Source organism: Typopeltis vanoorti, chromosome 3 (assembly GCF_054136105.1).
Source record: "Typopeltis vanoorti isolate ZY-2024b chromosome 3, IOZ_Tvanoo_1.0, whole genome shotgun sequence".
In the NCBI taxonomy this organism is placed as follows: Eukaryota; Metazoa; Arthropoda; class Arachnida; order Uropygi; family Thelyphonidae; genus Typopeltis; species Typopeltis vanoorti.
Window position 1 is genome coordinate 39,783,433 of NC_143551.1, and position 26,200 is coordinate 39,809,632.

Below are 26,200 nucleotides of genomic sequence, written 5' to 3' on the forward strand. Positions count from 1 at the left end.
TTGGTTTAACCAATAAGAATACAATTTGGTCGGCTAAATCCCAAATTGCCAGCCCATCCTCGTTCGTTCAGTATCAAAGTAGATACCCAACAGAGTGCACCACGAGAAGGTGAGGATTGGACATTAGGTCAGAAGCCCTGATCTGTTCTCAGCATTCCTTTAAAGGCTATGTGGAGGTCTCCTCTCAGTTATACAGCTTTGACCCTTAAGCACCCCTTATAAAAAATTTAATGTTCAAAAAAGAAATTGAGGAAGGAATTTTCCCATAGGTTATTGTATTCGATTAGTGTGCCTGTTTTAAAGAACGCATTAGGTGCACTAATCGAGGGATTGCTATATTCTTGTTTAATAATTCTTTATCCAAGCATAAGTAAACAGAGTTTGTGTGTGAAGTATATTCACAACAAGTAAGCTACTTATATAAAATGGCTAATGATTCACATTAATGGCTTAGTATCCCATAATGCAAAGCACACATTCTTTCATGGGTACTCGGTGGACCTTTCCAAAATGCACAGCATTATACATACTCGAAAGGATGTGTGTGTGCTTTGCTTTATGGGATACCAAGGAAATTAATCTGAAGTCCTTAGCCACTTTGTTTGCTTACACTAGAATAAAGGATTAAATAAAAATATAATTTCTTCTTCATCAAATTCTTGATATATACCCTCTGGGGGGGGGTGTACAGGATAATTATGATAGTACAAGAAAAAGTAACACCATTAATAACTTCAGATCAACAATTTATTATTATTATTATTATCATCTGAGACCCCCAAGGACTTATTGAGAGAGGCTATAAATCACCCAAACCAGCTGTCATACCTTCCCTTAAATTCATTCACACTAGATGCACTCACTACACTAAAGACAAACTATTCAAATTCACTCACTGCTCTGTGAGAGAAAAATCTAGCTCTTACCCCTTTCTTGACTGAACAAACTTAACTTTCATGGGTGCCCCTGTGTTCTCTCCCCTCCTTCCATATAAAGAAAAATTTCATCAGGCCAGGAGATATCCTATAACACCCATTCAAAAGTTTATAGACCTCTATCATATCACCCCTCTTTTTCCTGCTAACCAGAATCTGTAATCCACATACTCGAATAATCTGTCCTGATAATCTAAATCCCATAATCCGGATATAATCTTTGTAATTCTTTGCACCCTTTTCACAGCTTCTTTATCCCACTAGAATCCAAGAGAACAAATCTGTGCACAATAATCCAGATGTGGTCTTATCAAAGCCTTACCAAAGAGGCAAAATGACTTCCTTATCCTTATATGTCAAGGTTCGCTTAATCGCAATTATCCTCTGAGTTGTATTTTGCAACTTTTGCTATGTGACCTTTGAACTTCAAATTCCTATTCACCAACATGCCAAGATCCCTTGCTTCCTCAGTTTCTTGTAGCATAACCCCTTTAATATAATATAGTGCTGGAAATCTCCCCATGCCAAAGTGCATAACTTTACACTTACTAACATTAAAATGACAACCATTTTCATTTACCCAAATTTCCAGCCTATTTAAATCATTTTGTAAGTGCTGAATATCAGTAGCATCCCTGATTGCCCTGCCTATGTTTGCATCGTTAGCAAACAATTTCACATCTGATGTTAGACCCTGACGGATTCACATCCACTGTATACTACTTTTTGATATCTGTCAACCATCCCATAATCCAATCCCATATTCTCCAGTTTATGCAACAGCCTTTTGCAGCGTGTGGTATCCTATCAAATGCCTTAGAAAAAAATCCAACATTATCATACATCATGCATATTATGGAAACAACTACCATGTTAGAGTAAAACTTTAGTTTAATATAAACCAAAATAAACACTTGACATTTCAAGTGTTTATTTTGGTTTATAAACCTCATCTGGAGTATACACATATATATATATACAAAGAAACAAGCTGCACTACATGACATGCTAAAGTTATTGACCAACTGTTACAACTATTGGCCTGACCTCTGGTGGGGGGAAAAAAACCTTATTACATCAAAGCTAGTCTTATTATTATTATTATTATCCATTAGGTTACAAAATGAAATTAAGCTGGAGAGCAACATGTTTGCTAAGCATAATTTCCATGATGTATTCTGATCACTGTGTAAGCATGAAGGAAAGGACCAACATTATCATAGTGTATCCATTCGGCCGTAACATTTTTATAAAATATGAGCAAATTGCTAAAATATTACCTTCCTTGCAGAGTATATCTTGTTTGTCTACCCATTTCTGTATGCGAGTTCTTAAAATATTCACTATCACACCAGAGATACTGATAGGTTGGTAGTTAGACACATCAGTTTCTTGCACCACCCTTGTGCAATGGAACTATCATACATTCCTTCCACCATTCCTGAGCTGAGACTCAAGTTATACAAACATGTGAAAGGCCTAGCCAATTCAGCTGAACATTACTTTAGCAAACATGCTGATATTCCATCTGTGCCTATTGACAAATTCTTATCCAGATTATGCAACAACTCTTCAACCTCATTTTCATGAACCTCTAATTCTTCATCCAATGTAGCAGTAGCACTGTGTACCATGTTACATACATCTGGTTGATATATATTAAAAAAGTGAGCACTCATTCTTCCAAGTTCATTCTTTCTTTTGCTTGCGGCATAACAATAAAATTCTTCTCTTTTATCTCGAGTTCCTTCTTTCACATGCTGCTGTAGAAAGTTATCTCGCAACAATTCAATAAATTCTTCTTTCTTATCATGAGATTTTTCATCTACCCAATCAATGTTTGGAAAATTAAAGTTACCCATAACAATCATTCGTTTGGTACCCATAAGGCTAAATTGGCAATGCACTTCTTCATCCCCTGCAACTGAGCTGAAAGGTCTGCAGCAACACCCCACCATATATTTTTGTTAGCCTCCACTTCACACCAGATAGCCTCAAACTCACCACTACATGGGACATTGTTACCTTCATTATTTTCTTGCATTTCTATCCTAACTGGACTTAAGTCATCTGATATCATTAGTATTATTCCTCATCTCCTATCTCTTCTGTCATTCCTAGAAATGGTATACCCATTATGCTCGGTCCCAGTAACCATACAATTCGGGTTGAGTTCGAGGTTATATCGTAGCGTGTAGTGTTCGTGCAAGCTCCTGATAAGATAAGTATTATTTTCAGTTATCGTTGATAAAATTACTTAATATTGCGTAGTTTTGTTTGCCTTGCGTATTTTAGTGCGTCTGTTTTTGGTGTGTTATAACTTATTATTTGATAAAACACGTTGCAATAATTATGGCACCTGTACGAAGGAAAATGGCGGCCAGTAATGATGGTTCGCCATCTTTATCAAAGAACGGTAGTATAAAAGAAATGAGTCAGTGTACTAACTGTGAAATGTAAGGTTTGCGGAGTGCGGTCGGAGTGTGGATAGATGATAATAAAGGATTGAATGTGTGTAGAAAATGTAGGGAGAATGAGGAATTGAAGTGTATTTCGGATCGTGAGTGGGATATTTTTGTCAAACTTCAGAATGAAGAAAATAGCGATATGACAAGAAACGGCAAGGTTGTACATGAGAATTATGAGAGTGTGAATGATAGTATTAATGGTTTCTCAGAGAATAAAAAAGATGAGATAGATGCATTGAGTGAGATCGCGTTGTTGAATGGTGCGATAGAAAGGGCAAAACAGCAGCTAGAGTGCATGAACAAAAGTCGACTGAATGAACCAACCAATAATAAAAGGTATGACAGGAAAAATAGGCGTATGAATGTGAACATGAACAAAATGAAGGATAGAGTGTTGTATGGAGACTCGTTAGTACGAGGTGTGTTAGTAGAGGATTTGACAAAATCGTACCAACCTGGTGCGACCATAAAGGATGTAACTGAGTCTATTAGAGAGCAAAAGGAAAGGGTGAAAGAAATGATTGTTGTGGCAGGTACGAATGATTTGAAAGGAGATAAAATGGAAATGATAGAAGACCTGAATGAATTGTTTGAGGTAGCAAAAGAAAAGAGTGAGAGAGTTAGAATGATTAGTCTTTTGCCACGGTATTACAGTGAAATGTTTAAAAGGAGGGCCATAATTGCGAATGACTTTATGCGTGGGTTATGTATGACGAGTGGTGTGGAATTTGTGGACGTGTGGAGTGAGTTTGATGGGCGAAAGGATTTATATAAGATGGATGGCTTGCACTTGAATGGTTACGGTGTAAGAAGACTTGAGAAAGTGTTGCGGAATGTAGTGGATGTGCAAATTCAGGGAAACTAGATTTGTTAAGGTGGGGGGAGTAGATATACAGTCCTTAGGGAGATAGTTGAATGTAAGAATGAATATAATATGCTAGAGCAAATAAGGACAACAAACCAGAGTGGGATAGTTAATATAAGGCATCAAGGTAGGGTTGGGGCTAATGGGGGTCTTAAATTCATGTACACTAATACTAGGAGTATTACGAACAAGAAGGAAGAGTTTTTGGCCATGGTTGTAACTTCCAGACCACAGGTTATTGGTATTAGTGAAACATGGCTGACTGTAGATGATATAGCTAGTGGGATTGAATGTGATGGGTATAGTGTGTTCAGGAATGACAGAGAGAATGAAATGGGGGGAGGAGTATTGTTGATGAGCTCCAGCCAAGGAGAATAGAAGTTGAATTGCAGGATAGAGAAAAGAGCACATTTGAGGCCATTTGGTGTGAGATTGTGGCTAGCAGAACTAAATATACAATTGGGTGCTGCTATAGACCAGGTGATGGAAAAGATGGTGGTGACAGTATGCACAAGCAACTAGAAGAAATGAGTGGAAGGAGGGTGATTATTATGGGAGATTTCAACTATGGTCGCATTGATTGGAGTGAGGAGAGGACACACGGGAGGAAGGAATTGGATTTTATGCGGTTATTAAGGGATAACTATCTGCGACAGCATGTAATGGAAAATACTAGAGGTCAGAGAGTGCTTGACCTAGTAATTACATCTGAGGATTTGGCTGTAACAAATATGACCACATTGCCACCAATCGGTGAGAGTGATCATAGGGTCTCGACTTGGGAGGTGGCTAAAGGTGTAGAATTTTCAATTAAGACAGGGTACATGTGGAATTATCGGGCTGGAAAGTATGACAAGCTTAGGAGTTTGATTGGCTCAGTGCCATGGAATGTACAACTGCAAGGACTAGAAGTTGATAGTGCATGGGAGGTAGTTAAGATGTGCTTGCATGAAGCAATGGCTGACTGTATACCTAGACTCCGAATAATAAATCAAGTAGGGGTTAAATGGATGAATAACACCATTAAGCTTGAGCTGCAAAAAAAGAAACAACTATGGAGGGAATTTAAGGAGAAAGGTGACCGACAGGCACATGAACAGTATAAAGCGCAGGCCAGAAGGGTGACGAGTGTGGCAAGAAAAGCAAAAAAGGATTACGAAAGAACATTGGCCATGCAGGCTAAAGAGAATCCTAAACAGTTTTTTAGATATGTAGCAAGTAAAAGGAAAAATGTACATGGCAGAATGATTTTAAAGAATGCCGATGGTAGGGAGGTACTGAGTGAGCACTTTGCAAGAATATATCATCCAGGTGGTGACATTGCAGAAATGAATAAACCAGTAGATTATATGGGAATTGTGGTGAATGAAGTGGAGGTGAGTAGTCTATTGCATAAACTCAATGTCAATACATCTGTGGGATTGGATGGTATACCAGCTTGTGTAGTATGAGAAGCAGCTAAAGAATTGTAAGTACCCTTGACCGTTTTGTTTAATTTGAGTCTCGGGTCTGGGTTAGTCTCGAGCGGGTGGAAGGAGGAGAAAATAGTTCCACTACATAAAGGTGGTTCCAAGACTGCTGTTGTAAATTACCGATCGATTAGCATATCAGGAATCATTGTCAAGGTCTTAAAGAAATTAGTCAAGAAAAGAATACAGGATTGGATAGATGAAAATGGGATATTGTATGGGGGACAACATGGTTTTGTGAAGGGTAGATCATGCCTCAGTAACTTGCTCACGTTTTATAACACAGTGACGGCTGAACTGGATAGGGGTAATGGGTTTACAGTGATACTACTGGACCTTGCCAAGGCCTTTGACAGGATACCACATGGAACCCTAATCAGTAAACTGGAGCAGATGGGGATAGATATAGGGTTGGTAAGATGGATAGGAGGGTGGTTGAAGGAGAGATACCAGAGAGTGGTTTATTCAGGAGTGGAGTCAAAAAGACGTCTTGTGACTAGTGGAGTGCCGCAGGGCTCTGTTCTTGGACCACTGCTTTTCAATTTGTTCATCAATGATACTGGAAAGGATTTGAGAGGAAGTGTTCACTTGTTTGCTGATGATGCAAAGTTGGGTAGAGCAATTGTGAGTGCACAGGATGTCAAAATTTTACAGGATGATTTGGATAGTTTGGAGAACTGGGCTAGGAAAAATGGATGTCAGTTTAATGTGGCAAAGTGTAAGGTTATGCACTTTGGGGTGAAAAGAATAGCAGCAGTATATCGCATTGGTGGAACCGTACTCCAGGAGATTAATGAGGCCAGGGACTTGGGAGTGCTGGTGGATAGGGAGTTGAAGTTTAGGGGGCACATTGCAAAAGTGACTAAAACAGCTCACCAAATCACTTGGCTTATGAAAAATACTTTAACATGCAGAGACAAACAAGTTGTTGATCCTCTGTATCGAGCCTTGATAAGACCCCATCTGGACTTCTGTGCCCAGTTATGGGCACCAGGGTTTCTTCCTGATGGGGAGGAAGTGGAGAGGGTCCAGAGACGAGTGACCAAGATGATAGCAGGTCTGTGGAATGAACCTTATGAGAATAGGTTGAAGATTTGTGGGTTGCAGAAATTGGACGATAGGCAAAGGAGGGGTGATATGATTGAGACATTCAAATTACTGAAGGGTTTTTATAAGATTGATCCAGAAGATATTTTTGAAAATATGACTGGTGGTGGGAGGACTAGGGGCCATGCATGAAAGCTGGGCAAGAGCGTGGTTGACAAGGGTGTTAGAGCTAGGTTTTTTACTTGGAGAGTGGTGAATGAGTGGAATAAGCTTGCAGAGTCTGTTGTGGGTGCTACGACTGTGAATGAGTTCAAGGCAAGATATGATAGATACTGTGTGAATGTTGAATAGTTGTTCCAGACATGATGTTAGGGCCTCCCTCGATGAGTCTGTCGACTCCTTGGAGTTTCCCTGAACAATAACAATAATAATAAATGATTCTGATAAGTCAGATTTCACTAATGTTAACAATCTTAGGCCACATCATATTCAATAAAGCAACAAACTCAACCCTTTTGTTTTTGATGTGCTTGGCAATTTTGTATAATAAATTACCACCTAGCCTATTCTTATAATTAGATATGCAATCTATTTGGCCTTGTTGTAGAACTTTCTCTTTTTCCTCCTCAGACATACTTAAAAGGTCCGAACGCAAAGCATATTTTCCCACCCCTTCGCCACTTACATAATCATGTTCGAAGACCTTGATATCTTTATCAAGTTTGCATACCATGGCTGAACTTTCACACTCATTTTCCCCATTCCTCCCTTGATGATTTAGTTTCCCTGACTCTTTGCATTAGGCCTCATACCAAGAAGTAATTTTTCTGGGCTCCTGATGTCAAATGAATTTAGGTGCAGGCCATCCCTCTTATACAAGTCTTTTCTGCCATCAAACTCACTCTGCACATCTAAAAACTTGCATCTATTTCTTCTACATAGCCTATGCATGAATTCATTTGCTATCATCGCCCTCCTTCTTAACTCGGTATTATCATGTCTGTGTAGTAAACTTACAATTTTTACTCTCTCACATTGCTTTCTCACTTCTTCCCACAATCCTTTCATATCTTCTCTCATACTATAATCTTATTTATCAAGACTGATATCATCAGATCTTATATTTCTGACTTTTAAGGCACTTTTACTGAATCAATCCATCTACATCTTGGTCTTCCTCTGGGTCTTTTACTTGCCAACCTGGCAAAGATCACTTGTTATGTTAATCTTTTCTCTTCCATTCTATTTAAGTGACCATACCGCCTGAGGATTAGCTCTGCTAACAGTTTTAATGTGCTACTGCTATTGATACGATCTGTTCACTCCACTAGTCTTTCTCATATCAGGGATCTCCAGTCTTTGATCAAGTGTTTTATTTCTTACTCAGCTTTCAGATCCATAAATTAAAACTGGTTTGAACACTGTCTTGTGTATAGCTAATTCAGTATTTTGACAAATTTCTTTCTCATTCCATTTTACAAATTCTGTTTATTTCCATATTTAATTTGCCATCTTCACTAAAAATTGAGCCTAAATAGCTGAAATGTTTTACTTGTACTATAGGTTCACCATTCAGGATGTTTTTAATGTTTCAATCTATTTTCATTATCTTTGTCTTTTTTTTATTGCTTATTTTAATACCAAATTTATTACAACCAGTTATTCAATTTACTCAGAGAATCTTGCAGACTTGTGCTGGATTTATTCAGAAGTATAACATCATCTGCATCAAGCTAAGATTATCATTGCCAATTTTGATATCAGATTTAATACTGCTTTCCTTCATAATTTGATCCATATAGATAATGAATAACAGTGGGGATGTGCACCCTTGTGGCATTTCTGATTTAACATCATGCCATCTTCCTGTAACTGCTGACTTATAGCTGAAATAGAGACTATATTGCTTGATATAATGCTATTTACACCACAGACCTGTAGCATTTTTGAAGAGATTTCTTGGCACCTTGTTATTGCCTTTTCCAGATCAACAAACCTTAAATACAAATCCTTGAATATTCCCAAGATTTCTCAACTTTGTCTTAAAGTGAAAATCTGATCCTACAACCTCTATTTGGCCTGAATCCAGTTTGTTTTTCACCAAGCTTCACTTCCACAATTTTTTTGACCAGGCTTTTTGAATTATGTAATGCAGCCACTGCAAAACTTTTATACCTTCATATTTGAGCATTTCTGGTCGAATTTCTTCTACTCCAGCAGCCTTTCCAGATTTTTGATATGACTTTTTCTACTTCAAGTATGGATATGTATTCCTGACTGCATTCATGTTGAGAGTTTTCTACCACAGTGCTGACACTGCTTGTTTCATTTAGCAGTGTTTCAAAGTAATTACTCCAGACATCTAGGATATCTGAACTTAAGTTTTCATGTCACTTTTATCATCTCTGATTGCTTTTGCAGTACTTTTTCCACCATTTCTAAGCTTTTTCAATAGCTTCCAGAATATTTTGCCACCTTCCCGATATTTATTTTCTATGTGCTTACCAAAGCCTTCCAATGACTTTTGTTTAGTTAGTTTAACAGCGTGCTTCACTCTCTTACATTTTTCTCTGTATTCTCTAAGAGCACAAGCTGACTTACTTGCCAGGAACTTTTGATATGCTTTCTTCTTTTCCTTGACTGCCTCTTTGTGAATCCACCATGGAGTTACAATTTTGCTATCCTACAGACAACTTCACCACATGCTTCTCTGGCTGAATCAATGTTTTCTTCAGAGTTTGCCACCGAATTTCAAAGGTTTGGTTCTTGTTTTCAAACTCTTTCATTTTTTCTTCCATGATGTTTGTGTATTTGAGTCTACAGTTCACCTTTGAAAACTGCTCAACTTTGATTTGTTTTTAAACTTTCTTACACACTCTTCTGTTCAATATGAAATTCAATTTTATCCTGCTCAAAGCTAAATATGATTTCTTGGCATTTTAAATAATTTAACTGTAGGCTAATTTTGTAAAATACAGTTTCTTGTCTGAATAAACCACTTAGAAACCATCGATTCCCATTGCTGTGTAGCCATTTGCGCATGGTAGACTACTTGCATTATTACTTCAAATATTTTGTCATTAATATCACTTTGTAGTATACTAGTAACTTGTAAAGCAAACGTTTGTGTTATCTTAGATCAAGCCATAAAAATCAATAAAAAAAATATCTGCTATTGAAAATTTCTTATATAAAACCATTTGTTTCTGCACTTAATGAAGTATATCTATTATTATTATTCGTGACACCTCCAAGGAGTCTGAAGACACATCACGGGAGGACACCTACTATACAACACTCCGTCTCCACTACTACACCGAACCTCTACTACCAATCACCTACATCAATCTATGAATAAATTTCTCTTATCAATTACTTTTGAGGTAGGTTGTTAAGGCATTACATTGTTAGGCCTACAGGCCTGTTATTTTAAATACGACTTAGAAGAGCTATTTTAAGCTCTTCTAAGTCGTACACATCCCAAGGATAAGGTGACTAGCCCTATGCCTCCCAGTATATTCTTATGGCTGTAGCTGCATGTGTTCACGGGGCCGGTTTTCCTGCTTGCAGGAGGAAAACCCCAGATAAACTGGGGAGAAAGACCCTGCTCTCCATGCCCAAGACCGGATAACTTGCTATGTCTGAGAGAGGTCCTTAAACTCCTCACGTCGGCAATGGGAATTGAACCCAGGCATATGGTTGTGGAGCACATAGGCACTAGGCTAACCCTGCGGACACTTCATTTAGTGCTACAATAAAACTTCTACTTTGTTTGACTTACATCTGTGCAGTATGATGATAACTATGCCTTTAAGTATACAAAGTCATAAATTCCAGATGTCTCTAATTGTAGTGCACCAGATGCTGTACTGTTTACAGCTTTTGTGAAATATGGCCTTTTGGAAAAGATGTTTCTGTTTATTTTCATTCCAGTACTAAGATACATACAGATTTATTATTATTATTATTATTATTATTACTGGCTAGTTTAAACATACCAATCAAATATAGAATTTCCCTTAATTACCAGTTTCTAACATATCCTACACACAGATTCTCTCCCTCCACATATATTTGGTTTCGATGAATGCACCTATCATAAACGTATTCAAGTATTTTCACATTGTATGTTAATGACAAAATTACATCTTGTGTGATTAAACATTTAATAAAAGGAGGTATTGAAAAAATTTTTTGTTGCCATGGGTTGAAATTGACCTTAATATCATTCTAAACGGGTACTAAAGGAAGATGGTAGTGCTAAAATGTTTTAAAATTCACCCGCTAGAGGCCTAGATGGTCAGTTGTGTTTTCAGAGAGCTCCCGAAAGCTAAGTATAATTTTGAGTGAAAATTAGAATATAGGTTAAAATCATAACGTAATATTGTCTAATTTTGGTAGCTTGTTGTGTCTGTGTGATTTTGGTGTGAATTCCGTTATTTGATTTAGTATTTAACAATACGTTTCATAGATTTGAACATGGCGGCAATGCGACGTAAGATAATAGCATCCAAAAACACGACGCCATTGTTCAAAAACTATAATGTGAGAGAGTTTGTCCAATGTGATGTGTGTGGGATGTATGCATTCCCGAATTAGGCTGGAGTTTGGATTGAAAGTGATAGTGGTGGGAGAATGTGCAGAAAGTGTAAGCAAAGTGAGGAGTTGAAGTATGTGTCAGGTTGTGAGACAATTATGGTTGAAGAAAGCCAGAATGTGAGTGAAAATAGTGGCTTGATAGGGAATTGCGATGTACAAGATGGCAATGAGAGCGGTGATCAAAGAAAGAGTGAAAGCAACTATACAGAGAGAGAAAATGGTTTGAATGATAAAAAAAAAGAGGTATTATTTGTAGGAAGTGAGATTGCTAGGTTGTGCGCAGTGATACAAAATGTGCAGTAGCAATTAGAGCACCTGCAAAACTCTTTCCAGAGTGACTGGCTAACGTAAATAAATAGCGTAAGAGTGGGAGAGTTTCTGAAATGAAGGAAAGAGTGTTGCATGGTGACTCATTATTAAGAGGAGTGAGAGATGGGAGTTTAACTAAATCGTACTTACAGGGTGTGAAATTTAAGGATGTAAGTGAGAGTATTAGAGCGCAAAAACAGAGGGTGAAAGAATTGATAGTTGTGGCGGGTACGAATGAATTGAAAGGAGATAAATTTTTTATGAGAGAGAACTTGAAAGTATTGTTAAAGGTAGTGAAAGAAAAAAGAGTGACAGAGTTAGAATGGAGAGTCTGTTGCCGCATTATGACAGAGAGGAGTTTAGAAGGAGGGCCATAATCGCAAATGACATTATGCGCAGGTTATGCAGACAGTGTGGTGTGGAATTCGTGGACGTGTGGAAGGATTTATACAAGATGGATGGCCTGCATTTAAATGGACTTAGTGTGCGGAGACTGGAAAAAGTGTTGCTGAATGAAGTGAAAATGGATGTGCAGAACCAGGGAAACTAGAACTACCAAGGAGGTGGGGGGGGGTGGATATGCGGACATCAGTGAGACAGCTGAGTGTAAGAATGTATATAATGTACCCGAGCCAGCACTAAGGACAAAAAATGGGAATGGGACATTTAGAATAACGCATCAAGATAGGGGTGGGACAAAGGGATCACTGCATTTCATGTATACTAATGCCAGGAGTATTAGGAACAAGAAGGAAGAATTTTTGGCCTTGATTGGCTCTTCCTGGCCACAGGTTATTGGCATTAGTGAAACATGGCTGATGGAAGATGATATAGTTAGTGGGATAGAATGTGTAAGTTATAGTGTGTTTAGGAGGGACAGAGAGAATAAAATGGGGGGGGGGTATGATAGCTGATGAATTGCAGCCAAGGAGAATTGAAGTTGTATTGCAGGATAGTGAAATTGAGACTGGCAGAATAAAATATACAGTTGGGTGCTGCTATAAACCAGGTGATGGAATAGATGGTGGAGATAGTATGCATAAACAAATTGATGAAATGAGTGGAGGGAGGGTAATTATTATGGGAGATTTCAACTATGGTAACATTGACTGGAAGGAAATTTATTCAATTATTAAGGGATAACTATCTGAGACAGCATGTCATTGAAAATACTAGGGGTGTGAAAGTGCTTGACCTGATAATAGCATCTCAGAATTTGACTGTAATGAATATGACCATATTGCCACCTATTGGTGAGAGTGATCATAAGGTCTTGACCTGGGAGGTGGCTAAAGATGTGAAATTTTCGATTAAGACAGGGTATATGTGGAATTACCGTGCTGGCAAGTATGAATAAGCTTAGGAGATTGCTTGGATCAGTGCCATGGCATGTACAACTGCAAGGACTGGACGTCGATAGAGCATGGGAAGTGGTCAAGGAGCATTTACAGGAGGTTATGGCTGATTGTATACCTAGGGTCCGAATAGTACAACAAGTAGGGGTTAAATGGATGAATAACACCATTAAGCTTGAGCTGCAAAAAAAGAAACAACTGTGGAGTGAATTTAAAGAAAGGGGTGACCTGCAGGCAAACGAATGGTATAAAGTGCAGGCCAGAAGGGTAATGAGTGTGGTTAAAAAAAAAGCAAAAGCGGATTATGAAAGGAAACTAGCTATGCAAGCTAAAGAGAATCCCAAACAGTTCTTTCAATATGCTGCAAGCAAGAAAAAAACTGTACACGGCAAAATGATTTTAAGGAATGACGATGGTAAGGAGGTCACTGAATCAGTCGATATAGTGGAGTTACTGAGTGCACACTTTGCAAAAGTATATCATCCAGGTGGTGACATTGAAAAAATGAAGGGACCATTAGTTTATATGGGAATTGTGATGAATGAAGTGGAGGTGAATAGGCTATTACAGAACCTTAATGTGAATACATCTGTGGGATTGGGTGGTATACCAGCATGGGTTTTGCGTGAAGTGGCTAAGGAATTATCAGTGCCCTTGACCATGTTGTTTAATCTGAGTCTTGGGTCTGGTTTAGTCCCGAAGGTGTGGAAAGAGGGGAAAATAGTTTTACTGCATAAAGGAGGATCCAAGACTACAATTGTAAATTACCGACCGATCAGCATATCAGGAGCCGTTGTCAAGGTCTTGGAGAAAGTAGTCAAGGGAAAAATACAGGAATGGATTGATGAAAATGAGATACTGTACAGGGGACAGCATGGTTTTGTGAAGGGTAGATCATGCCTTGGTAACTTGCTCAAGTTTTATAACAAGGTGACGGCTGAACTGAATAAGGGTAATGGGGTTTACAGTGATACTACTGGACCTGGCAAAGGCGTTTGACAGGATACCACATGGAATTCTAATCCGTAAACTACAACATATGGGAATGGATATAGGGTTGGTGAGATGGATAGGTGGGTGGTTGATGGAGAGATATCAAAGAGTAGTTTATTCAGGAGTAGAGTCCAAAAGACGGCGTGTGACTAGTGGTGTGCCGCAGGGTTCTGTTCTTGGACCACTGCTGTTTAATCTGTTCATTAACGATATAGGGAAGGATCTAAGTGGAACAGTTCATTTGTTCGCTGATGATGCAAAGTTGGGTAGGACAATAGTGAATGCAGAAGATGTCAAAATCTTGCAGGATGACTTGGATAGATTGGAGTTCTGGGCTAAGGAGAATGGATGTCAATTTAATGTGACAAAATGTAAGGTTATGCATTTTGGGGTGAAAAGATTAGCAGCAGCATACCACATTGGTGGAACTATACTCCAGGAGATCGATGAGGCCAGGGACTTGGGAGTGTTGGTGGATACGAAGATGAAGTTTAGGGGGGGGACACATTGCAAAAGTAGCTAAATCAGCTCATCAACTCACTTGGTTGTTGAAAAATACCTTGACGAGCAGAGACAAGCAAGTTATTGTACCTCTGTACCGAGCCTTGATAAAACCTCATCTCAACTACTGTGCCCAGATTTGGTCACCTCAGTTCCTTCTTGATGGGGAGGAGGTGGAGAGGATACAGAGCCAGGTGACTAAGATGATAGCAGGTCTATGGAATGAACCATATGAGAACAGGTTGAAGATTTGTGGGTTGCAGAAACTAGTTGATAGGCGGAAAAGGGGAGATATGATTGAGACATTCAAATTGCTAAAGGGATTTTAGAGGATTAATTCAGAGGATATTGTTGAGATCAGGACTGGTGGTGGGAGAACTAGGGGACACCTATGGAAGCTGGGCAAGAGTGTCTTTAGCAGGGGTGTTAGAGCTGGGTTCTTTACTTTTAGAGTGGTAAATGAGTGGAATAAGCTGCCAGAGTCTGTTGTCGGTGAGCGAGTTCAAGGCAAGGTATGATAGATACTGTGAGAATGTCGTATAGTTGTGTGGACATGATGTTTAGGGCCTCCCTCGATGAGTTTAAGGACTCCCTGGAGTCGCCCGAAATAATAATAATAATAAAACAACAACAACAACAACAAAAAAAAAGTAGTTGATGGAATCAGGAGTAGGTCATCATCATCATCAAATTCCTGCCATGTATCCTCAAGGGGTGTACAGGATATGATAGCACTACATGAAAAAAATTACATCATTACTAACTTCCTATCTACAATTGTCCTCCAAATCAGTCTGTTACTTGTCCAGACTCCAACATTATCAGATCTTATATTTCTATCGTCTAAGGCACTTTTGTACCATATCAATCCACCTATATCTTGGTCTTCCTCTGGGTCATTTTCCTGCCAACCTGGCAGAGAACATTTGCTTTGCTAATCTTTCCTCGCCCATTCTGTTTAAGTGACCACACCACCTGAGATTAGCTCTGCTAACACATTCCTGGATGCTGACAATGTCAAGTTCTTTTCTAATATCCTCGTTTTTAATATGATATTGCCATTGATGCCATCTGTTCATGCCTATAATCTTTCTCAGGACTCTCATATCTGTGGTCTCTAGTCTTTGGTCAAGTGTTTTACTTGTGACCCAGCTCTCAGATCCATAAGTTAAAACTGGTTTGAACACTGTCTTGTATACAGCTAATTTAGTGTTCCGACTAATTTCTCTCTTATCCATATGAATTTATTCAATTGACTTCCCACCATACCAGCTTTGCTGATTCTGTTGTCTATTTCTATATTTAATTTACCATCTTCAGTAAAAATCATGCCTAAGTAGCTTAAATGTTTTACTTGTTCCACAGGTTCTCCATTCACACCACAGTTGATATTTTCAATGATTCTGCCTATTTTCATTGTCTTTGTCTTTTTATTGCTGGCCTTTATACCATATCTATTACAACAGCTATTCAATTTAGTCAGAGAATTTTGCAGACTTGTAGCGGATTTATTTAGAAGTAGGTTATTCAGGAGTAGATTATTGTTGAAAATTTTTCCACTTGGTTATACTATAAATTAAAGATGCCAATAAATTATATTCTTGGTTTAATCCTTTATCCAAGTTTAAGCAAAGTTTGCACGTGAAGTAACTCATGACTTGGCAACTATTAACTGTAGTAATTATATAGAGGATAATGACTTCACATCATTTGCCTTAGTATCCCATAATGCAAAGCAAATATCCTTACAGACATGTATAATGCCATGCATTATGGGAAGGGTCACTACCCAGATTGATTTTGAGGTCTTTATTTGAGGTCTCATCAGTGGGAACCAGACCCAGAAGTGATAGCAAGGTTGAAGTAATGCAGAAGTTGTATTTTCACATACGAGGGTGGTCTGAAAAGTCCTCAGCCTAACAATGAAAAAACAAATTTTAATTTCAGAATTATTTTTATTTTTCAACATAATCTCCCTTAAGAGTAATACATTTATTCCAGCGATGCTCCAGTGCCATTATCCTGTCCCTGTAGTGATTCTCAGTAAGATCTGAAAAATACCCCTCTACAGCCGCAATCACTTCTGGATTCGAAGAAAAACGCTGACCAGCGAGGAAGAGTTTTAGTTTTGGGAAGAGAGAGAAGTCAGAGGGAGCCAAATCTGGGGAATAGGGTGGATGTTCCAACAATTCATAGTGCAGATCCCTTAATTTTTCAATTGCCAAAACACCTTTGTGGGCAGGTGCATTGTCCTGATGAAATATGATTTTTTTCTTCTGCAAACCAAATCTTATCTCATGTAGTTTTTCATCTAGTCTTAAAAGATCGGAATAATATTCCCCAGTTATTGTTTTACCCTTTTCAAGATAATTAATAAACAAAATGCCTTTAGCATCCCAACTGTTTTCTGTTCAATAACAAGAAGTACTGTTTGGATTATGGTGTGTAATGGTGAATCCAAGTCTCATTCATAGTAATAAATCAATGCACAAAATCAGTTTTATTCTTGTTAAAATGCTCCAAGCACTGTTCAGAGATTTTCATGCGAGTGCATTTTTAATCTGCTGTGAGCAAGTGCGGCACCTCTTGTGCAAAGCTTTTTCATCTGCAATCTTCATGAAAAATATATCCTACATGTTCTTTTGAAATACCTATAGTCTCAGCAATTTCACACATTTTGACTCGCCGGTCATCCAATACCATATCGTGCACTTGATCAATGATTTCTGATGTTGTTACACTTTTTGGATGTCCTTCGGGATCGTCTTCAAGGCTGGTATGGCCCTGTTTAAACTCGGCAGCCCATTTCTTAATTGTCGAAAATGAAGGAGAAGAGTGCCCATAAACGTTTATGAACTTTGAATGAATTTCTTTTGGCGTTAAATCTTCTTTTACAAAGAATTTTATAACTGCACGATAATCAATTTTATCCATTTCAAGGGACTTTTGCTTCAGACATCTGTATAAAACAAACTACTTGATAGAATGTCTTGCAATTTCACATGGATGCTTATGACAGATGTACCAACTTAGAAAAAAAAATCTTGCCGATATTGTTGCCATCTATGTTCGAGGCCGAGAATGTTTCAGACCACCCTCGTACAAGTAGCAGAAAAAAAATCTTGCCGATATTGTTGCCATCTATGTTCGAGGCCGAGAATGTTTCAGACCACCCTCGTACAAGTAGCCTAAAGGTGCCAAGTAGCCAAAACTTTATTACTAAAATAATCTGCATTATAGACATCTGTAAAGATATGTGCTTTGCATTACAGGATACTAAGGTAAGTGATGTGAAGTCATTAGGAACTATATACTGTGCTTTGCATTATAGGATACTAAGGTAAGTGATGTGACGTCATTAGCAACTATATACAAGTTGCCCAGTCATAAAGTTACTTTACGTGCAAACTTATGCTCAGATAAAGGATTACACCAAGAATATAATTTCTTGGCATCTTTAATTTGTAGCATCTTACATTTCCATCTGAAGATGGTTATGTGAGCCCTTATAACAAAAGCCAGCATAAAATTAATTTATCAAAACGAGGAAAAGAAAAACTGATGATACAGGAACTTCAAATGAAATGATGAATGTTAAGACAGATCTGGATTATAGATCAAAAATTACATCATATTTTATCAAAACAATTGATGTATGAGTAGTAAGCATGACAGTATCGGATGGGTTCCCCTTTAGTAAATTTATATACAAAACGAAGATAATTATGGAATTAGTTGAACAGCTTTATAATAAAAAAAAGAAACAGAAAATTCAGCTTTTCTTCACTACTGGAGGTCACATTTAGTGGGCCACAGTCAATAAATTGTTTTCTACCAACTCATTTTAATAAAAAAACACTAAATAAGAAATTGTTTGTTTTTTAAGTTAATTTATAATATATTTTTTCTTTAGAAAGCAATTTTGTTGTTTTATTTTACAATAAAATTTTGCTTTATTAGTATTTATTGATTACCTTTTCACCACCTTAATAATCTTTATGAAATTACTGGTAAACTGGTATTCATGAAAATACTCTACCGAATTACTGGTAATTGAAAAATGGAGTAAATTTTCAGTACTTATCTGGAAATGTCTTGTAATAATTATAATATAACCATCTGCTCAGTTCTCAAAGATAAAATCAAGACCATAAGATTGGAGTTCTTAAATTGGGTGAAAAGGGTTCAAACTAAGAAATTTAATTATTATGAAGTGATGAAATCAATATCTAAGCATGCAACAGAATGAAAAAAATAATTACTTTGGTTCATGCCCAGCAATTATCAGTTGCAGTACACCAACACAAGCACCTCTTTTCCCTTCCCAGTATTCTGGATTTGGATCCACTTTTTCCAAGACATCAAATGCTTTAGCAGCATAGAAAAATTGTCCCATCTATTAAAAGTTAACCATTTAAAGCTAAAACTTACAATAACATCTTTTCTTTTATAATTATAAAATTTTAATAAAATATTAAATAACACAAACACAATTTATGGTGAAATAATATAGAGGCAACATTATTCTTGACTAAAAGTGATATATTAAAATGTTTGCTATTCTTTTAAAATAAGTAATCTAATAAAGAGATAAACCCTTAATGAACAATTTCCTATGATCTTAATTATTATAATCAAAAATTATTTTAATATTAGTGTCTATGAGCATGATTTGGAATTGCATAAAGAAAAATCAATTGCACTACTAAGGAGAGTCAACAAGAAAGATTGGAATAAGAAGTGCAGAAAACTTGGTAAAAGATGCCTGTATGAAAAAAAGTTTTTCATACAGTCATCTTTTCAGCTTCAGGTACAGGTCAGTAAAGAAAAAATTTTCTTTTTCCCCCATGTCCTCTTTCTTTGACCTTTCCCCCCACTAACAAACATCCCACAACAAATTTCCTACTCTGATAACAGATATGCTGGCTTGGTTGGCCGAGTGGTTAGCATATCTGCTCTCCAGCTAAAAGGTTGCGGGTTCGAATCCCACCGTAGGCATGGATGTCTGTGAAACTACTAGTGGTGGTGGTCAGCAGTAGATGGCATTGGTGTAGATGATAAAGGTAGTTGCGGTTGGTGGAGATGGAGAGTTGTAGAGTAGTGGCCTCCCTCGATGAGTCTTTGGACTCCCTGAAGGTATTATGTAATAATAATAATATCATGATCATAGCCGAGTGATATTTTCTTTATGGAATTCCAAATTAAACTACCTATTTTGACTGCTCCAAAATAATTACCACTGTAATAATATTTAATATAAAATATAACGATGAAAAATCATTTTTGGCACTATTTTGAAATAATCTGATCATTAACAAATAAAGAAATTATCACAAATAACAATTAAAATGCTTTTTTTTTTTTTTTTTTTTTTTTGAGTAAAAAAAAATGTAAATTTTGTTGACTCCATGCAGGGGAAGCATCACTAATGACTGGACTTATTATCATCTTAGTTTGTATGTCTAGTTTGCTTCTATGGTTGATCGTTTTAATTGCTTATGTCTTGGGAAGACATAATATTAAGAGAAGGATGAAAACTAGAACAGTTTATTACCAAGTATAATTTCCTTTCCCAGTGGGGGAAAAAAGTTGTTACAACTATTTCTAATTAAGAACACAACACTCTTAATATATAGAAATTAAAGTAATGCAATTACTTTAGTATTGAAATCATTAGAAGTGAAAATACAATGCTCTTGATTAGAGTGGATGTATTCTCAGTTCTAATGATTCCAATTAATAATATAATTGGAGATATCTGTAGCAAGATTTTTACAATTCTAAGGAAGGGAATTCTTGTTTTCATCCTTCTTTTACTCAAATGTAAACAAGCAGAAATTTGCATGTGGAATGAAAATAAATAATTTACCAACTTAATTAGTTATGTGACAGTGTTTAGGATTATCAAGGGCACCATAAAGATGCACACTCAGTGAAGACTGAGAACAAAATGACTCAGGAACAGTAATGTGCGTGGAACTGGCAACGTTACTGGCAGACTATTGTAATGCTGTTTGCAAGAATTAAAAAAAAATCAAACCTTCATGATTGAAACAAAACTGGAAAAGAAGGAATAATACTGAAAGTTTCTTATATATATATATATATATATATATATACATTTTTAATATAAACTGACTAAAAACCCGAGAGTTATAACAAAATGAGATTTATTTGAAAAACGCAACATGTTTCATCGAGATTGACTTCATCAGGCGTTAAGAACATAGAAAGATATTAAAAGACACTGAAAATAAAATTGAGACCTCTACAGCTATACAATTATAAAGTTATAATATTCGACTGTGAATTACAGTTATTATGAACTTGAGCTATAGTCCATGTTAAAGTTCTATTGTTGTACACTTGTGCGTGTGTGGAACCACATGATCTCCAGTATCTGATAGTAGAGCAAATTATAGCTGAGATTATTGTTCATATGAAGAGGGTCCAAGGTGATTTCTTTTGACTCTACAATGCGGCGTTCTACCTCCTCATGGCAAATGTGTAGGTTTGAAGTTGTTGTCCAATTTAATTCATGGTAGCGGCTTTCGTTGTTCGTGTTTATTGAAAACAGGACATGGGCTGATAGAGCAGTAGCTCTGGTTCTCTTGTAAGCAATGTCTCTCTGGTGTTCCTCGAGACGTACGAGGATAGATTTCTCCGTTTGGCCATAGTAAGGTTTTTCTGCACTCACATGTGACTTTGTATACACCTGGGAATTGTAGAAGGTTGTGAGATTGTTTATAGTTTCTACAATTCCCAGGTGTATACAAAGTCACATGTGAGTGCGGAAAACCTTACTATGGCCAAACGGAGAAATCTATCCTCCTACGTCTCGAGGAACACCAGAGAGACGTTGCTTACAAGAGAAGCAGAGCTACTGCTCTATCAGGCCATGTCCTGTTTTCAATAAACACGAACAACGAAAGCCGCCATGATGAGGTAGAACGTCACATTGTAGAGTCAAAAGAAATCACCTTGGACCCTCTTCATATGAACAATAATCTCAGTTATAATTTGCCTGACTCTTTCAGCTCTACTATCAGATACTGGAGATCGCGTGGTTCCACACATGCACAAGTGTACAACAATAGAACTTTAACACGGACTATAGCTCAAGTTCATAATAACTGTAATTCACAGCCGAATATTATAACTTTATAATTGTATAGCTTTAGAGTGTCTCAATGTTATTTTCAGTGTCTTTTAATATCTTTCTATGTTCTTAACGCCTGATGAAGTCAATCTCGACGAAACATGTTGCGTTTTTCAAATAAATCTCATTTTGTTATAACTCTCGGGTTTTTAGTCAGTTTATATTAAAAATGAACATATCCCAACCCCGAGTTAATAGTAGTAGTCATCATATATATATATAAGTAAGTGCCCTGAGAGAATTCAGAAAAAATGTAAAATTGCTAACCTACTTGTAAAAGCAGATAAACAATAGTAATGGGAAGTCTGTATCATCTATTCTTACTATGGTAAGAATATAGATGAATACAGAATATACCAAAACAAGTGATCTACAAGACCACTCTAAATCTCACTGAGCGACCTTAAAGGATCATTATTTAACTCATCACTCCTGACCTGAATCACTTCAGAACAGGAAAATCAGTAGTTGCTTCACTCTCTGACAAAAAGCTGCTACCAATCAAAGCCACTGTATTTCCTAGGAAGCAAGCATTAATAAATATCATCATTGGGAGGCATATCTGGAAGACATACTGAATTAAAGCAAAAGTCACATATAGTCATAAAATGAACACATTCAATCTGTTCTAATAGAGAGCATTCCACAGACCTACCACAGTCTTGGTCATGCCTCTGGATCTTCTCCACTACTTCATCACCATGGGATCCAGGCCTAACAAAGGAAAAATAACATCTCTATTCCTGCTCATCTGTCTGTTCTTCAACAGCCATGTATTCTAATGTGCTGTATTTGATCACCTTTGCAATATGTTCTTTAAACTTCAACTGACTGGCCTCATCAACATAGTACATAGCTTGTGATTCTTTCATTCCAAAGTGTATGACCTTACACTTGGCCACATTAAACTGGAGCCATTTAACTTACTGGATGCCTGAAACAACTTAAAAATGTATCATTTTTGGCTCTCCACCATATCTTCCTTATTTTATTAAATCTAATTCTATATTTCATCTTCACTAACCAGCCAAAATATTTCTTGTTCTATAGGTTTGCCATTGGGAATACATTAGATGTTTTCCATGTTACTGTCTATACTGTCTATTTTTACTATGTTGGTCTTCTTATTGCTGATTTTGATGCCAAGTCCAAGTTTGTTACAGAAATTATTCAATTTAATAGAGTTCTGGAGACTAACTTATACTGATTTATTTAGGAGTATAACTTCATCTGCATAAAGTAAAGAGCAGAGTTGAATATCTCTGATTTTATATCAGATTTAATGTCACATTCCATCATAATGTGATCAATATTGATAATGAATAACAGCAGAGAGCATTAATCCTTGCCTTACTCCTGATTTTACATCAAACATCTTCCTGTACCTCCTTCATTTCCATTAGCTGATTTATATCGACTACACATTGTTCTATATAATGTAATGTTTACTCCATATAATTGTAATGTTTTGAACAGTGTTTTTCTTGCCATCATACTTTTTCATTATCTACAAAACTTAAATTCAGATCCATGTTATAGTTCCATGATTTCTCAACTATTTTTATTAAGCTAAAAATCTGATATTTACAACCCTTATTTTGCCTCAAACCCAGCTTACTCTTTTCCAAGTTTCTCATTCACAGTTTCTTAGCCTCTTTTCAAGTATACTTACATATATCTTACCTGGAATATTCAGTAAAGAAATTCCTCTGTAATTCTCATATTAAGTTATTTCCATTTTTACAAATGAATAATATGATAATTCTACTTCAATCATCTGGAATTCAACTTTCTAACAAGTCTTCTGAATTATGCAGACCAGACAACTGTAACTTGATATTTATTTCAACATTTCTGGTGGCATTTTAGATTTCTAATGGCTTTTCTACTCAAGTAATGATGTGTACTGCTGATGGTATTTCCTCTTGAATATTTTCTACTACTGTTCTGTCACTGCTTTATCTCTTCACTTTTTAAATCATTGTTATTACCTCTGATCCCTTTGAGAGTTCCCTCTCCTCCATTTCTAAACTTTTTTTTAGCAGCCTACAGAACATTTTCCCACCTTAATGATATTTAGCATCTAAATTATTACTAGTCTTCCTATGACTTCTGTTTAGCTAGTTTTACATATAAGTTCACGTACTTACATTTTTCTGTATTCTCTCAGGACACTTGCATACATACTGGCAATGAACTTTCAACATGATTCCTTCTTTTTTTCAGTTCTCTTTGAAGATTTTGGATCCATCATGAATGTCTGATTTTATTATCCAGACAGCTTTAGGACATGCATCTCTGGTCAAGGAATATTTTTTCTTCAGAGTTTGCTACTTAGTCTCTAAGGTTTGGTTCTTATTTTAAAGCATTTTCAATTTTGTTGAAATAACATTCATATCTGAGTGTATATGTATGTGTGGGTGGATGTATACATATATATATATATATATATATATATATATACACACACCCACCCACACATACACTGCTTGGAAAGAAGTCAACAAACACCATAGCGTGAGGAACAAACAGCCATGGCACCCGCTTTAATAAGATGTAGGATCTTCTTTCATTGCAATGACTGCAGCAATCCTTTGGGGCATATTTTCACTTGTTCTCTTCATGTGAAAAAAAAAGGAGATCCATTAACTTTACAAAAAAGTTTTCTTATCATATCCCACATCTACAGCAAACTCCAATCCAGTAGCTCTTGGTGAAATTGATGCTACACACAAACTAACTAAAACAAGTAAAGCTCCTGGGGCTGATGGCATCCTTTCAGACTTTCTTATTCACCTTGGCCAAAGAGCCAATCTTGGCTATCTGATTTCTTCTCCCCAATAATAAATGATGAGTGGCTCCCAAAACTTTGGCACAAATCAAAGATAATAGCCTTACCAAAACCCAATAAGTCAACTGATGACCTTAATAATTACTGACCTATAGCATTACTCTGCACTCTTTACAAACTTTTTGAAAGGATTATCCTCTCTAGAATTTCTCCAGAAATAGAAGCTATCTTATCCAGTGAGCAGGCTGGATTTAGACCTGGCAGAAGCTGCGGTGACCAGGTTCTAGCTTTCATAACACACACACAGAAGTTGGCCAAAAGGGGTTAAAAACAGATACTACCTTCATAGATCAAACATCAGTTTATGACACCATATGGAAGACAGGATTACCGTATAAAGCAGCCAAAATCATCAAAAATTGCTCTCCAATAGGAAAATATAGGTTCATCTGAATTAACAAAAAAAGCAGAATATTTATTCTGCAGGATGGATTGCCACAAGTATCTGTCCTCGTCAAAGCTTTATTCAACCTGCACACAAGTGACATCCTTCCAACAGCTAGTTGAAAGTTTATCTGTGCTAATGACATAGCTATTGTCACCCAAGATTGCACACTCCAAGGCACTGAGAAAATATCTAAGCTCACTACAAAATTATTTTGAAAGCTGGGGACTATCTCCTAATCTCAGCAAAACATTGTTTCTGCTTTCCATGAGACACATAGAAAACTAAAAATAAACTTCTGCAACAAACTCTAATTCGTGAAAGTAACCATTGTTACCTAGGTGTCACACTCAACCATAGTCTAACTTACCGAAAATATTCAGAAAAAAACTAAGTTAAAGACCAGGAACAACAACATAAACAAGCTGACGGCACAACTTTGGATTGTGCCATCAGCTTGTTTATGTTGCAAAGATAGGTAGGGTAATCAGGAAAGCAGCTGATATGCAGTACTTACAGAATGATTTGAATAAGTTGGAATTGTCGACATGGGAAAATGAATGTCAATAAATGTAAAGTCATGCACTTTGGCCTGATTAGATATTCAATGTCATATTATATTTGTGGGATTATGTCAGAAGAAACTGATCAGGTTAGGGATCTTGGCATGTTAGTAGATAGGAAGTTGAAGTTCAGGAGTCCACATTGCAAATACAACTGAAAAGATAATTGCAATGCTGAAATGAACTTGGATACGTAAAGATAAGAATGTCATTTTGCTTCTTTAAAAGGCCTTGATAAGACCTAACTCAAACTATTGTGCATAGGTCTTGTCTCCTGGTTTCCATTGTGATTCTGATGCAGAGGAGAGTGTTAAAAATAATATCAGGATTGTGGAATACTCATTATGTAGACAGATTGAGAATTTGTAGACTGCAGACACTACAAACAGGAGAAAAAAGGGATAATATGAATGAGACTTAGAAACTTCTGAAAGGGTCATTCAGGATTTTAGTTGATGGAATTTTTTATTTTATGAAGGGTAGGGAAAGGACAGGAGGGCATCCTTGGAAGCTGAGAATGAATACAGCTAAGAAGGCAGGTGAGATCTAGATTTCTCTCTCTCATAGAGTGTTGTGTGATTGGAATGGAATGCCATGGAATGTTATGTGTGCAAGCAGTGTGAATGAATTCAAGAACAAGTATGATAGTGTGTAGCATACAGCTTCCCTTGATGAGTCCCTGACTCCCCGTAGGTCTCTCT

At 36.8% G+C, this 26,200-nt stretch overlaps 1 protein-coding gene across 1 annotated transcript in view; it reads right to left on the bottom strand.

The window, feature by feature from the left end:
• The window catches only part of Ttc26 (tetratricopeptide repeat domain 26), a 337,099-nt gene that overhangs the window by 16,985 nt on the left and 293,914 nt on the right, over positions 1 to 26,200 (bottom strand). Inside the window, exon 16 of the mRNA XM_090415574.1 lies at positions 18,804 to 18,937. Within this exon, the coding sequence (XP_090271700.1) occupies positions 18,804 to 18,937 (134 nt within the window). The remainder of the gene's footprint in view (positions 1 to 18,803; positions 18,938 to 26,200) is intronic.